This window comes from Pteronotus mesoamericanus, unplaced genomic scaffold, assembly GCF_021234165.1.
Source record: "Pteronotus mesoamericanus isolate MK-2021 breed Mesoamerican mustached bat unplaced genomic scaffold, CSHL_Meso_final scaffold_371, whole genome shotgun sequence".
Classification (NCBI taxonomy): Eukaryota; Metazoa; Chordata; class Mammalia; order Chiroptera; family Mormoopidae; genus Pteronotus; species Pteronotus mesoamericanus.
In genome coordinates, this window is record NW_026555314.1 from 3,197,078 (window position 1) to 3,213,578 (window position 16,501).

At 45.2% G+C, this 16,501-nt stretch overlaps 1 protein-coding gene across 2 annotated transcripts in view; it reads right to left on the reverse strand.

Moving 5' to 3' along the window:
• Positions 1 to 3,119: 3,119 nt before the first annotated feature.
• The window catches only part of MSANTD2 (Myb/SANT DNA binding domain containing 2), a 29,576-nt gene continuing 16,194 nt past the window's right edge, over positions 3,120 to 16,501 (reverse strand). The window contains exons 2-4 of one of the 2 annotated variants that reach the window (XM_054592844.1): positions 8,468 to 8,723; positions 6,884 to 6,944; positions 3,120 to 4,629 (exon numbers count right to left, since the gene is read on the reverse strand). In XM_054592844.1, coding sequence (XP_054448819.1) covers positions 3,777 to 4,629; positions 6,884 to 6,944; positions 8,468 to 8,723 — 1,170 coding nt within the window. In that variant the 3' untranslated portion in view covers positions 3,120 to 3,776. The remainder of the gene's footprint in view (positions 4,630 to 6,883; positions 6,945 to 8,467; positions 8,724 to 16,501) is intronic. The other variant, XM_054592845.1, reaches the window with a different exon arrangement.

Sequence of the window (16,501 nt, forward strand, 5' to 3'; positions counted from 1 at the left end):
CAGGAGCGGCGCGGAGCAGTGGGGCGGGAATGGGTTACAGCCCCCTCGGCCCGGCGGGCCGCCTGGTGGGAGGGAACAGCAGCACTGGGGGGGGCGGGGCAGGGGAAGCCCGGCGCTGCGGCTGACAAGGGGTTACAGCCACGCCCCCTGTCGCTCCCCGCAGCCCGTGGCTGCTCGGCGACAGGCAGCCGGGCCCCGCAAACACTGGCATGCCTGGGGACGCAGGGCCCGTCTTCGCTTGTGGACGGCGAGGGGAGGGCTCGCAGCATGTTCTTGGGGACGCCTTACACCCTGACCCGAGGGTCACCGGGTCTTGTGCCAGGTCCCACGAGCTGGGGACAGATTGGTGGGAGGACGCCCCGGGAACTGAGTGTGGGAAACTGAGGCAACAGGGGCCGGGTTCCCAGCTACCCACCTCTGCACACATCCGTCCCCGGGCCTTACGCTGCCCAGGAAGGAGGGGGCTGCGGAGAGGCTGGACGGAGCCCCCCCTGCCGCTTTGTTCCCCGTGTCTCCACGGCCTCCCACCCCTCATCAGGTCTGCTCTGATTCTCTGATTTCCTGGATTCGATCTCGTTCTGGAGAATTTAAATTGCCCGCGCCGCCCCCGCCCCCTGCGCCCCCTGGCGGCTGCGGCCCCTCAAGGACGCGCACGCACCTGTTCCGCCTCTGTCCCAGAGCCAAAACACAGATGCTTCAAACATCCAGGCACAGCGCTGCCTCCGCGCAAAGGCCACCGAGGACGCAAACCATAACCACGAATTCCTGGCGCTGCCTGCTCTGGGTGACAGTTGATTGGGAAGAAAAGTAGCCAGGTCTCCTGGATTCCATTTACTCCCAACAGTTCTGCTCTATCACTGTGAGCCTTTTGCCTGCCCTCCCAGCTGCTGCTGCTTAAATACCTGCCGGGCAGTGGCTTAGTGAAACGCCTCTGCAAACACTACACTGCCAGTGTAAACTCTGGGATCCAATACTTGGCAGCTCAGTGGCAGCAAAGGCAACAGAAATAGGTAACTGCCAGACTCATACCCTTATGCGGTGACCCGCAGACTTGAAATTGTCAAGTATTTGCGAGTAGGGGGGTGGGTGGGTGAGAGGAGCTAGTGCTTTGATTTTTCCATTCCATCACACTCAAATTTTTCTTGACTTTTTGGTCAACACTGCAGACTTCTCATAAACAGCCCTCCTTTGTGTCCATACGAGGTTTAAGTCACCCCAAATAACTCCAGAAATGCGCTACAAAGTCTCCTGGTTGTATATCCCCCAAATCCCCAAGCATCTGACTGGGTACGCTGGGCTCATCTCCAGCGCGACGTATAGTCTCAACACTCATTCTTCAGAATTTGGATACCACATAATTTGCAACATTGCAAGTCCGCATCCCAAGATTTGTAGGCAGTGAATGTTTCCATGGGACAAAGCGCCGGTCCTTTCGGGACTTGGCCACTGCCCTCGCCCCCATCGAAGAATCTCCACAACCTCCCATTCCAACCCCTTCCTCTTCTGGTAGTCAAGTGGTAGAAATTAGCGGAGCAGCTCCATTACTCTAGTTTTTGCCAAGATGCATTTCAGGATGAACTTTGCTCCCTGTGTAAAGTGAAGACATTGACACAGAAGACCCGTGAGTGACTTGGGGACTGCCTGCATAATCATGCTGTGTGCAGAGCCCAGTGCACAGTTCCATATGCTGAGACTCGCAGGTCACTAGCATTTCTTCCAGGCACATCTAATATCTCTCAAGTATTTTCTAATGCTCATTCTTATGTTCGACTAGAGTGTCTCCATCCCCCTCAAATCAGTTCTAAGGCTTCATTAAGATCTAAATAGTCCACTTTTTGTTGTAAGCAATATTCATGTAGTTATCTGACACTCAAATAGAATGTTCTGGCCAGAGACTGGATATTCAGTATCAACAAGGTACTTTCTAAGTTTCCATTTCCAAATGCTCAGCTTTGTCCTCTTGCCCCAACCCTCACCCAACTGAACCTAATGATGAAATTGTGACCTGGACCAGCTTGCCACCTTCCCCAAGCTGCTCCCGGTGGTCTGGCGGCATGCACTCTCAGTCATGCGAGGTAGATCTAGAACATCTCAAGCAACGGATGCTCTGCTTGAGTTAAGTACTTAACGCAATGGGAAGGGGGATTGAAAAAAGTTGCATGAAGCAGAACGTTAGTTTTGGGGCTGAGTGATGGCCAAGTTTTAGGGGTGCCTGTACTACTGGTAATAATGCTTTTTCCTGTGGCACTTAGCACTGAATACTATGAGGTTATTGCTACAAGATGGTCAATGGAACCTCAACCTGCAGAACTGTGACTTCAAGTTTCAGAGAAGAGCAAACTCATGAGAATTTCCTAAGGTCTGTACCTGCAGACTGTGCGCAGGGAGAAGAGGTGCCACATTCAAACATTCCAGAATATTTACACTCTCTGAACTAGCACCCATTTTTAGGAGCTCACATCAGAAACCAGCCCATTCCATAAACCTAGACTCAAATGGTATTAAAAAAATCATCCCATTGATTATAAGCCCTCTAGCCATTAGAAAAATAATCATCAACTAAACAAGAAGTATCAGAAGGAAAAAAATCACTAGTGGTGGGAAAGAATATTTTTTATCAGTACGCAATTGTATCTGCAATAGTATAGAAAAACAGGAAGAATTATAGCTCTTACCTGTATCTGCAGTCCATCTGAAGTAGAGCACCTGAGCCCTGGCTGGTGTGGCTCAGTGGATTGAGCACCAGCCTGCGAACCCAAGGGTTGTCGGTTCAATTCCCAGTCAGAGCACATGTCTGTGTTGCAGGCCAGGTCCCCAGTACGGGGAGTGTGAGAGGCAACCACACTGATTTTTCTCTCCCTCTCTTTCTGCCTCCCTTTCCCTCTCTCTAAAAATAAATAATAAATAAAACATCTTTAAAAATTAACAAAAACATTGGAACACTCTGAGAAGAAACAATGACACTGGTCAGCAGGATGCAGAGAGTGTGAGAAAGTGAAGACTGGCCGCCTGCTCTGTTGGTCCTGTTCGGCCTTAGCAGGAAGTCACAGCACAGTACCCGCTGCCGGCGCGGCCACACTCTGCTACAAAGAGCCCAACTAGGATGCCAGGAGGCCAGGAATAACTTTAATTTTTTATAAAAAAGTTTAAACGGCAACACAACCGTAAAGTGGGTACATCACAGAAACAAAGGTCTTTGCAGGCAACACTGATCGGGAATAGCAAAACACTTGGTTGGTGAAAAAAAATGAAACTCTAAATTATATACAATAGTAGCTAAAGGTGATATTGAAAAGCAGTCTTATTTACTGTGACTCAAGATTTAACTTGCCATTATCTATTGCTTATTTATTCAGGGTTGTAAATAATACTTATATAGAGACATAGAGATGTGTAAAAATGAAACATTGTGAAAAAAATACAATTTTTCAATTTCATATGAAACTCAAAGTATAAGTTTTGTCCAATATGGAATGTACCTACATTTGTTTATATTAGGGCTCTCACATCCATTTTAAAATTTCTGTTTTTAAAAAAGAAACAGCTGACCCACCATGCAAGTTCGCTGTAAATCTTGTTTGCTCAAAATGAGCATTTTCCGGTGAGGTCTGTTTTGTTTGCTCAGAGTCTGCTGTGATTCCTTAGAGGCTGTACTGGCCCAATGGCGGAGAGTCTCCGTGGAGAGTGTGATGGCAGCATCAGGGTGCGGGGACAGTCGGGGCAATGGGAAGTGAGAAGAGGGAGGTAAGAGCCCAAATCCTTATGAAGGATGACATTCAGTTGTTAAATTTTAAGGGATATCCGATGGCTTTTTCCAGGCACTCAACTAAAGAGCCAGCGGAGAGAAAATCCCTCTCTACTTCCACAAACTTGATGTAGATGGATTTGGGGGAGACTCCGGGATCCACAATGCAGTTCTGAGACAAAAACCCATTAATACCGACCCAATCTTTGCTGAAGGTTTTGGTATTGGCTTGGAAATGTAAAAACAAGCATTGCTGCAGAGTCCTAACCTCAGCGATCCCGAGGTAGCAATAGATAATGCGGGTGGGCTCTACTTCCACCTGTAAGGAGGCTTGTGCTGAAAGGGTTTCCAAGTCAACCCTGCCCTCCTTCCCCGGGTCCAGGGAACTCTGCTCCATGTGGGGTGAGGGGGGCCTTTCAATACATTCTTCATAGCCAATGGCGTAAAGGCCCGGGCTTTTGGGAATGCCTCCCGGCAATAAATACTGAACCACGTTCCCACCGGTTGGTTTGGAGTGGGCAATGGGTATCCAGTCAATTTCCATGTGCAGCTCCAGACACCTCGCTTCACTGATGGTGATCTCTAGAAATTTGTAGTAAACGTTCTTCCAGTTCATCTTCTGCACTCGGGTCATGATGATGCGCCCCTCGGGCTTCTCGGAGTTGAAGTACTCCCGCAGTCGCTTGCCCAGCGGCACCTGGGAGCTGATCTCTGCGTAGTGGTAGCGGATGTCCTCTTTCCAACGGGTGTTATAACCAATCCCAAAAATGGCCAGTTTATTAGAAAGATGAAGCCTTGAAAAGTCTGTCCAGCTCTGAAACAGTTCCCATTTCAACTGTACTGATTCCAAAATCTGGACAATATTCTGCATGATGTCTCTCTTCCTAGAAAGAGAAATAAATATGAAATTCCTCGGGTGTCCAGATCAGCACTGTCCAGCAGAACTTTCTTCAATGATGGAACTATTCTACCCCTGCGCTGCCCAGTATGGTAGCCATTAGCCCTTAAAGTGTGGCTAGTGCGAGTGAGGTAGTTTTAATCACAATTTGAAATTACGGTTAAATAAACACACATGATTAGTAGCTTACATAATGGACAGGGCAGGTCTGGGGAACCAGAGTATTAAAAGCGGAGAAATACTCTTCACTAGGAAGTTTCTAGGAATTAATGACAAACAGCTTTCTGTTACTTTTACAGGCTGGCTGCATTAATCTTAGCAACTGTTGCTATATGGTACCCTAGGACTTCAGAAACCCACGGGTCATGAATTGTTTTAAGTGGCTATTATAACGCTCAAGATAGCCTTGGGACCTAACTACCAAAAGCAAGTGAAGAATGCGGTATTCAGAAAGGTATCCAGTACCACTGAAAATAATGAACATCTTAATTTCTAAGCTGGAAATTCTGAAAGTTCAACGATTTTGGCCGTACATGCTTGCCGTAGGAAAACAGACAGCTGCTTATGAGTAATGGCCTGATGCAAAAAGAAAATGTCTGAGATTCATTACTACTCTCAAATTTAAAAGAACTGCTAGTACAAAACAGAATTAGGATCTGAGAATTCAGATGAAAAAGGTTCACATTAGGCTTAGCTTTTGAGGTAAAAATTCAAGAAAATGAATTGGGACTCTTTTAGAAAATATTTCATAAAGGGAAAGAAAAGTAAAGAAATTTCCATTTTGATTTGGATAGTTAACAGGGTTAAGACAGAAAATGTAGGAAATTCTTTTTGCACATGCTAGACTCGTACATTTACACACGAATATTCATATATATATATGTATGAAATTATAAGTCTGTTCTTAGGTATGGCAGAACTTTGATATTGGGAAATTGAAGTTTGTTAAATATTAACTTAGTGACAAACTATTACCCTCTACATCAAATATAGACTTAAGGTACAAAAATCCTGAACTACCACTCACATGCACTCAAACATAAGCAAGAAACATAAGCACGTGCTGGCTTACTAATAGCTGCTTGAGAGGAGACAGACCCTGGAAACTTCCTATTCAATTCTCCGACCTGGGGGAAAAGCTTCTGGAACAAACTGGGGAACCTTCCATGCAGTCATGCTCAGTCTGGCCTCTACTCTCCTTGGCTTTCTTTGCAAAATGACAGAGGGATGACAAATTTTGCTCTCAGCTTCTTCCTCAGGCCAAAAACGGGCCTGGATTTATCCCTAACCCTTTAGTTTGTCTTGAAAGCTCCTCAAGTGTCAGAGTGGCCATCTAGATGAAATCGCTGTGATTCTGGGGACCTGTCCCTCTGCTCACAGGACACAAAGGCACATGATCACTTTTCTAATATTTATACTATGCTGCTTGTGAGGTGAAGACAGAGGACCATGTGCCCTGCCAGTGTGGCTCAAGGAGTAGGGCATTGACCTGCAAAAGGGAAGGTCATGGGTTCGCTTCCCAGTCAGGGCACATGCTTGGGTCCCCTGTTGGGGCGTGTGCAGGAGGCAACTGATCAATGTTGCCCTCTCACATCGATGTTCCTCTCCCTCTCTTCCTCCCTTCCTTCCTCTCTCTCTAGAATCAATAAAAGGGAGGGGGGAGATATAGGTTTCTGGATGGGCCAATGCTTAAAAAAAACCAACCTATTTTCCTGATCTCAAGGAGGATGAGGCTAAGGAGGTGGGATGGAAGGCAGAGATTTTTGTCTGCTCACTGACGTATCCCAACGCCTGACATACAGTAGGCACTTGATATGTGTGTTGCATAAATGAGTGGAATGCTGCTTTCCTTTCCAAATGCAGAACGAGGTCACCTAAGAGCTTGCTTTTTGATTCTCAGTATGTGATATTATAAGCAATTTAAGTGTCCCATTAGCCCTCCTCTCCAACACCAGGTAAACTCAGGGCCCTGAGACCTGTCTTTCTGTCTCATGTACACACCCCGGCATCCACGCCCACACATGGGCAAACACCGCAAACTCGCCTGTTTGCATGGAACGTACTTATTTCTTCTGACTGTATACAAAGTTCCGAACATTTTAGATTAACCACTGGAAAACTGAAGCTAGGAAAATGAGGAAGAACGACTAGACACGCTTCCTCAGTAACACGGCTCAGGAAGGGTCTTCCCACCACACTTGGATACATGCGCTCTCTGCCCAAGGGGAGCATCTACTTACTGTGCTTCTTCAGAAGACTCTTGTTTTATTTTTAATGTTCTCTTTGTGACAGGTATTTCATCTGAAAAGCAAAGATTTTGAAACAAATTATATCCTCCTAAGAGGTGGCATACATTTATGGAGACAAGTACCTATATATTTGCTGTTCATTCCACTTTCTAATTTGAGGGCTTAATTCTAGTTTCAAACACTGCCCAATGCCAGATTTATAAATATAACTCTTATATAATGAGAGGCATACATTTATATGCAAGATCAGAAATCAGCTCTACGAGTATAAAATTCTTCAAGGTCACCAGCACATTTCTAGCTAGGAGCTTAAAGCTTAATTTCACTGTAAACATGATTTTTAAAGGAACAAGAATGAAAACAATACTGCTCAATTTCAATTTTCTCTATAGGTTTTACAGAGCAATTATTTCCCCAATATCAGGATCAACATGTTCTGCATGTTATTTTTTAAAGATTTGGGGGACTTAACTCTCCGTGGCGAAACCAGATTTACAGGAGGCCAAAGTAATTCAGACCTTACTCCTGTTCTGGAATTAACAGGCAGTGACCTGCCCTTTTTATTCTTCCAGTCTTTAAGCCGCTCTCTTACATTTTGTTGCTCTTACAGTTTTTATAGCCCCTTTCTTCTCTCCCTCTTTTCCAATATTTGAGAAACTTAAAAAAAAACAAAACACCCTGTTCATAAGGAAGATTAGCATTTAATCCCGCTTCTGTTGAGTTAGCATCTGTCTGTCTTCCTGAGCTGGGGAAGCACACCGGCAGTGTGATCCTGCCACGCTTTCTTGGGGGCCACCTGGGAGCCCCGCCGCGGAGTGACAGCACTCGCTGCTACGCGAGGACTCACCACACCACTGGCTGTTAAGGTGCAGTGGCAGCAGCAGCAGCTTGCTCAGTGCTTCCAGGGCATGAAAGTCAAAATCGGAGCATTTCCTACAGAGAGCGACTCACCTATGCTCTCGTAATTAGGCCGCACAAGTTCGCAGATTTGCTGGCCAGAAGTTTTCCATTTTTAAGGTTAAGACCCTGGATAAATCATTCCGGCTACTGTTGGAAGGGGATCGTTTATGAAGTTGGAAGGAATACAATTGCTGCTAAAGCTCCAATGTGGGCCCTTTTTAAGAGAAGCTGAGGCTTCCCTTCACATTTTGTTCAGACTGAACTCTGGGAGGGGACCATTTCCAAATCACAAACAGGAAAGAAAAAGAATTTGGGATCAAGGAAGGGAAAGGGGATCCCATCCACCACAGCAGCCGAGCCAGGAGTCGACGCACGTGGCTGCCACCACTGGGCTGACAGGGGCAGGAGATGTAAGTTGCGTGGGAGTCTGTCCCCGAGCTGCCTGGGCAGTTCAGGACGGGGAAGCAGTTCCGCGTAGTTAGCAAGTGTGCTGGTCCCCAAGTCACCACAGGACCAACGCCAGGCACTAGCTGGCAGTTTAAAGCTAAACCAAGGTGTCCCAAACCGGCTCTATGCCTTGTGCCGACTGCGGGAATGGTACCCGTCCCGGTGCACACAGAAAGACAGGCAGACAGGCAGACAGACACGCGAGTAGCATACGCGTCGCTTCCTTACCCAATTCCTGATCTGTTGGGTAGCCATGGAGATCCTGACTGTGGTTTCCCCAGTCCTCCTGTGAATACTCCTCCATAGTACTGCCGTCGGACTCCAGCTCCTGGTACAAGCCACTACTGTTAATAAGGACAGGCTGGCAGGGCTGAGCATCCCATCCTCCCTGACCAAACACCTGTTCCAACTGTTCAAATGTGTAACTGCTCTTTCTTTTCCCAACACCATGTTCTTTCACCCGACTGTAACACCTGCGAAGGGTCTAAGACACAAAGTCTTTTGTTATTCCTTTAAAGCTGTACTTCCTCTTCCAGGTACGGACCACAGATATTAATTACTATTAGACAGACATGGACAGACAAACACAGACACATTGTTACAGGAATGCTAGATTTCAAATTCATTATTATATTAGAAAAAAATTACTAATTTAGCATTTACTCAAACATGTTATAATTCAAACAATTATTTTACAATTAATAATCCATTAAACAAGAACCATTACAACATTATTGCATGTACCCCATACACATATTTTATACCCCTCCCCCACTTAAAAAGAATAAGGAGAAAAAAAAAAAAGAAAACAAGAAATACCAGCCAGCCAATAGGATGCACACCTGCCACAGAAGAGAGAGAGCTGCTATTGTGCCAGAATTTGGAAAAAAGGGCGGGGGGGGGGGGGACGGACAGAAAGAAGAATTTCCCAAAGCGAAGACTATAACCTTCCTTACTCTTAATTAAGAAGGAATGCAGGGTGAAAACAAATGCTTAAACGAATCGGCTAGTAAAACATTACTTACATAGTCCATACTCCTAACTAACTCCATCTGTCTTTGGAATGTTGCTAAAATTTCAAAGAAGTCAAATAAATAATGCTACAGATTCCCAGTCTCAAGGATCAATGATGAAGAACCAATACACGAATACCTACCCCCAAAAATAAGCCAGTAAGACTAGTCTATTCTAGCAACTCCAACTGCCAGCCAGACAAACCAACAAAAGAGGCTGATACTTTCTTCTCCAGGTGAGGTGTAGGGGTGTTATGTTACTTCTTTTTCTGCATTGTAGCACAGAACAAAGAAATATCATTATGCAAGTCCACACATAAGACCTGGGTAATTTTATTATCTTGCACAACTTCCAATTTTCTTCATGGTCTTCTAAGCCACAATGGCCCGGTTTCCTTAGTTTAATGATACATCATACGCTATTTTACATGGTATCGCAAACGAGAAATGAAGGCCTTAGTCCTGGCGTCCAAGCTCATAGCGGAGCTGCGTTTGCTCTCTACTGCGCCTCCGCCTCCCATCGCTCCCTGCTTTCTTGGGTTTCACCCGGAGAGCTGTCTTGAGACAAGAAGACGCTTTCTCTCTGGTGGCTCCCAAATACTTCCTAACACACCTGCACACAACCAGTTCACCTCAGACTTCACGGACATGCCTTAGCCAGACTAGAAGCTTCTCCTAACTGCGAGACTACTTTCCATAAGCCAATACAGCACCTGTTCTCACCACACGAACTCAAAAATCGTTCACAGAGCCTCCATGAAAATTCAGTATCTTTCAATCACAGTTGACAAACAACAAGACCGTCTGAAAACACTTCCCTCGATGCCAGAAATCCACGTGGACAAAAGGAGTAAGAGCATGACACATACGAGGACAGTGTCCTCTGACATCAACAGAGCAGCGATGAGCGTCGCCCTAACCTGGACCCCGGCGGCCTAACCCCTGTCGAAGCACCTTCTCGTTCTCCCTCGCCCGCTCTCAGGTGCCCCCCATGCCACCTTCAGGGGCTGAGGTTTCTGAAAGGACCCTCTTTAAAACGGTCCCTTCCTTGTCTTTGTAAAGGAGAGTCACAAGTATGCAATTCAAGACTTTCTAGAACACGTGCACTTGGGAAACACGTCATGGGCAGCCCCGCGACGGGAGGAGACAGACGCCTGCAGCAGGTTAGGCAAGCTTGCTCCACACTCCCCTTTCCCAGCGCCCTCTGCCCTCCAAGCGGAGACGGGACTTGGAATTGCAAACATCTCCCGCCCATTTATTTTTATCTCATGATGTCTAGCTGCTGCCTCCAAGAACACCCCAACTGCTCTTTCTGACTCCTCCAAAGACCGTAAATGGAGAGTCCCAGCCCTGTCCCTTTCTCCCTTCCAAGGCCATAAATGGAGATGGAAGCCACGCCACCACAGACTGGCTGCCTAGGGAAAAGCCTTCAGCACCAAAAGAGACCCGTCAGCTCTGTCACTGAGGGTCACGTCCATCCACAGTCAGGAAATACAACTGAGGGTCCTTTGCAGGAAGGTGCCACACTCATCAGGACGTGACTAGGTGGAGACAAAGCGCCTCGACAACACAGTGGGAAACCACAGGAGAGATTTCCTTTTTCTGAAACCACCAAAATTGAGTTTAAGTTTTCACTTGGCTTATGTAATTGTGAATAAGAAGACGAGGAAGCTCTAACAGTTTTAGATAAGAAAGAAGAGTCAAATGATATGTTATATTTCTCACTTTGTAGTGTGCTTGGGTAATACACTTTCACAGTTAATATGCTGATATGTAAAATGTCTAATACAGGGCTGAAGAAAAAAAATGTTTGGTAATCCTAAGTCATTATGATAAAACTGGATGTACTGAAATAACACTAGAAAGATTTCCAAGTCGATGTTAACTCTCTCAAAATATAAATACGCGTGAGGTAACTTCTGGGTTCAGTAAAGACTACAGATCCTAGGGAAGGCTGTTTAAAAAGGACACGTTAACTAAGATGGGAAAAAAAGTGAGAACTCAAACATCCGCTTGACTGCTACTGTGAGAAACACTGGGATTTAGTTAAACTAGAGGGATTTTAGAAATGGATAGACAGGCCATACGTGGACCTTCCAATTCTTATCACCCATGATAAATCAGACAAGTTATACCTTCCACACTCTAAATGATTCACCAAGGCATACACTCCAGTTGATTGTGTGTGTGTGTCAACAGCCCTAAATAAACCAACTTAAAAATTCACTCTAAATCTGAAATTACGATAATGCTCCAGAATCCTGGAAAAACGAAGCCTCACCTCCCGTTTCAGACAGCTGCACCAACCAGGCCCAACAAGCACCTCAGTGTAGCTTTTCTTGGGGAGCCACTTCCTATTTCCTGCTCAGCACAAAACCCCTGCTCCCTTCCCTTCTCCTTTTACCTGACTCATCTTAGAAGTGCACAGTAATTCAAGCTCTAGCATTAAAAAAAAAACAAAACTAAGATCTCAGGGGGGAAAGAATCTGCTTAAAATTATTAAAGACTATTCCAGCCACAGCTAAGAAGAACACTTTCCTTATTGCTAGAAGTTTCCACGGTTAAACAAGAGGACTGTCACCTCCCGGGGGAAGAACTGGGAGAGAGGCTGTGCCTGGAATGAGGTCACAGGGACAGAGGTCAGGGGGAGTCAAGAAAATCTGGACAGAGGAACTCAAGTGTCAGTGACCACTCGCTCGGGCGGTCAAGCCAGGAGTTCATGGGGACTTGATGGGGAGGACATCCCGGGCGAATGCCCGCTAAATGCACCGCGCCCGACGTCTAAAGGCTCCAAGAGGAAAAGGACCAGAGAAAAGTCCGGAAGGATGTCCCATCACCAAAGCAGGGAGAAAAAATAAGATGGCTGACAACTGACAATGTAGAGACAGAGGGGAAGTTTTGCCAAAGTGTAAGACCAGGGTGAAAAGAAATGAGAGAATAAAGATGACATTCACTGTGGATGAGTGTAAGGGGGGGGTCTACGGGGTGGGGAGGGGGGGAGACAGGTGAACAGAGGCAGGAACTGCGGGGGGGCGGGGCGGGGGTTGGACGGCAGCAATGCAGAGAAAGACCCAGGGTTACAGTACACGTAACATTAAATACAGCGCACGATGCAGCTATCTTGCCAAAGTAAGTAAATCCAGTATTGGGCTGTATAAGCAGAGGAATCACATGTAAGCTATGAAGGTGGCTCTTCCTCTCTATTCAGCACCGGTGAGGCCACAGCTGGAGCACAGCGTTCAGTTCTGGGCATCGAACCAGCTACAAGAGAGGGAAATTGTAGAGTTCAGAAAAGGGCAAATAATATAATGAAAGGCTTGGAAAATAAGATCTGTAAGTAGGGCCAGCGGTTTCATCAAAGCCCTTTCTGACATTATATAAGCTACGCTGGGGGTAAACACAACGTTTCTTTTGCCTCGTGTCCTCCGACGCCTGCCCCGGCTGTCAGGAGGCGCGAAGCAGGGACGTCTTCCGCCGCGTGGCAAGGCCGGGCCGGGCCGGGCCGGGCCGAGCCGAGCCGAGCCGAGCCGAGCGAGCCGCCGGGGCACGCACCGGCTCGCTCCGCTACGGGCGCCCTCGTTTTCTCAAAATGGACCCCACTTCATTCGGCCATGAAGTAAGGACAAAACCACTGCTGTAACAGGACTGACTGCAGGTGGGTCAGGGCGTACCTAACAAGGAGGAACAGTCATTAGGCATAATAGCTCCGGAAACGCGTTGCGAAGAAAACGTTCACTGGCGTGATCAGCCTAAGGTGCCAGGTGAAAAAATAGAAGTCCGATTGCAAGGAGGGCAGCTTGGTTGTAACAGCGGGACACAATGTTATCGGGGGAAAAAAACATGCAGTGAAACAGACTTTCAAATGTAGTTGGCTAAGCTGGCCATACTAGAAATGCATTACATAGTTTATCTTAACATTCTGCCAACTCACTAAAACAAATTTGAGATTTTCTTTTGACCCAAGTGATTAAATAAAGAATACACTTATTTGCAAACAAAGTCTTAAAAATCACATGCTATGCTCCACGAGAGAGAGGGGAAATTACACCCGGGGCAGAGCCCCGGGCGCTGGTTACAAACGTGTTGCAAACAATACCTCAGCTTAAGCAGATGTGTATTTTGGAAGCAAAAAAGTCTTTGTGAAACAGATCTATCTTCTTCCTTTAAACTTAATTACTGCTTTATTGCAGCTCTTACTAGTTGCTCTTACTTAACTGAGGCAACAAAACAACACTGAGTTCATTCAGTATCTTTAAGACTCAAATTTTCTTTACTTAGTTTTATTTTCTGTGAGCACAAAGGTAGGGGGAAAAAACCCTGAAAAAGTAAATATACACATTTCTGCAGGCAGTAAGAGGGGTATTAAGAATATAAATTTCTGTATCTATCTATCTATCTATCTATCTATCTATCTGCAGAGATGTAAGTAATGAATAGGATGTGATTTAGGGCAAAATACATCCATCTGGGGCCAGCAGAACTTTTACTTATTTTCTTAGGTTTTCTATCCATTAAAATCTGGCAAACTGACTTGCCAGTCACCTAAATCCTTTAAAACCAACCAAACACCTCGGGTTGAAAACCTCTGCTCTGTACCATTTGGCTGTTTTTTTCCATAAAAGAACATAACAGGTAGTAGTCAGAAACCTTAAAATAAGGGAGGCTTCATTCAAGTCTTTGATTTTACAAGAGAGTCTAAGGATTAGGACATCCAGTTTAAGTACAATTTATCCAGTTTACTCACTATTCTGCTCATTTAGCTAGAGCACCATTAATATTTCCTGTAAGAGGTAAATTAGCCAAATTCCCCTTTCTTGAAAGAAGCATACGAGGCTATCAACTTCCTCTTTACAAAAATTTGGCACTTTTTCCTATTTCTTGGGAAAGAAATCTTTTTCAGAAGTGGCAATTATGCAATATTAACTGTCTCAACAGCTATGACGACTACCTGTTCCAACTGTGTCATGCGGTACTTGATCATTCATTACGTGATTAGCATCAATATAGATGCTCGTAAACCTCTCAAGGCAACAACTTAAAACAGGGAAATGCACGTACCTAGAAACAAGTACGCACAGGAAAGTCACTCTTGACTACTTTCCTTCGAAGTCACAACGGCTAAGTGTTAACATCTTCGCATTTTAGCACTAAAGGGTCTCAGTGGAGTAAGCAATAACTGCGCTTATTCAGTCTTTTACCTAGTGGGATCAATGTAAGCTATTATTCCACTGAAACTGTATCATGGTCAGCAACGTCTTCTTAAATACTAAGAAAAACGGCCCTCAAACTTTGTCCTTAACTCCTTTGAGTGTCCTCAGCATTCGTTACTCTTCGTTACCTCTCTGTGCCACTACTCTTGCCAAATGGCTCTTCTAAAACTTTCTGTAACATACTGATTGTCAGGGGTGGGTGGAGCTGCCTAAGGCTCTAATGGCAAACCAGGTTCCAACTTCCAACATATTATGTAAGTTCAGAATGGAAAAGAACCTTAGAGATCAGCCCGTCCAACTCCCTCAACTCAACAAATGAGGAGTCAAGGCCCCAAGACAAATAGGTATTCCTTCTAAAGGAATCTGGCATATAAAAATTACCAAATGCCACCCACAAAATGTTACAAAGAAAGATGCTGCTAGATTGTGAGCTCCCTGAGGTGGGGGTTCTATCAGCCTTGTTCACTGTTTCCCTGAGTCTAGAATAGGGCCTATCATATAAGAACTGTTCATTATATTTATAAGTAAATGAGTTAGTTAATGTAATTTTTAAAAATATTTTATTTATTTACTTTAGAGAGGGGAAAGGATGGAGAGAGGGAAAGAAACATCAATGTGCAATGTGTGAGAAAAACATCATTGATTGGTTACCTCTCGCATGCCCCCTGACCAGGGTATCTGGCCTGCGCCCCAAGCATGTGCCCTGACTGGTAATCGAACCAGCAACCTTTTGGTTTGCAGGACAATGCCCAACCCACTGAGCCACACCAGTCAGGGCAAATTAATGTGATTTTAAAGTAGTAAATCACTTAGCAAGAAGATGGCATTTTTCTTAGCAAAGAAAATCAGGAAACTTGTTTAACCACTATGGTATATTTATAAAATCAATAAATCCAAGTAGGTAGAGTTCCTAAGATCTTTGGAAAAAAAGCAGGAGCAGAAAAGGGAATAAAACAGATACAGCTATAATTAGCAAAGCAAATTAATCTCTCCGTAACAAAGGAAGACTAACAGCAGAGGTCAAGGCTGCTTCAGAAACATCTACCATTGTCGCTCCATCTTCCTGTGGGTGGGAGGAGACACCTGTCAAATGAAGCTCTGCAGCCTTGTCCAAATCATTATTTCTTATGCCTGACAAATTAAATATTAAAAAATGTAGAGCAGTCCTGCCAAAGACAGAAAAAGCCCAGAAGTGTTTCCTGGATTTTAATAGGGCCAAACAGAAGAAAGCCCACAGGAAGCTGGGCGCTTACCCCGCCTAGCCCGGGCCTCTGCGGGGGCTACCTGTCCAGGACGGAGTCCTACCAGCTCGTGCTTCCTCCCGAACCTGGGTATCAGCGGCTCATTTTTATGCCTATAACTGGTCAGTACCATCTTTGTGAGGGAGAGATTTTTGCGCTGAACAAACAATTCAGAAAACCAGGATTTTCAGTGAGTATCAACCCCTAAATTTTCTGGGTTCCTCCATGCTAGCAGCTGAGGGTCCTGCCTCAAGGAGGACAATACTAATTGGGAAAAACAAACACTTTCCATTGCTCAAGGAACTATATTCAGGTGGGCATAAAGCATTTAACTTTACACTGTGGGAAAATCATACAGTGCCCATCCAGTGGCTGATAGTGGCAGCAACACTATAAAACTCACACCTAGTCTGTGTGGTCATGTTTGAGGGTTTCCTTGGGGTACAAGAACCCTTTTAGACATGGAATCAAGAGCTTTTCGATTTTAAACAAGACAGGACAAAAAATGAGGGTATACTAAACAACTTAACTATTTCGGACATAGGAAGCAACAGATGGTTACAGTCATCGAAGACAGACCACACTATTTGCCTAGAGAACTTCTTTCCCATAAGAGGGGGAAAAATCAGTTGTTTGGTGGAGAACTGACTTGCACTAGAGGTTATTTTCATCTGACCTTCTATATCACCTCTAAAGTTGCTACATTAGCATCTCTGTTGAATCTTTTTCTCACTACTTCATATCCTGGGGCACCACCTCGAAGTGGTATTCAGGTGGTATCAAAAATGTTAACTTTTT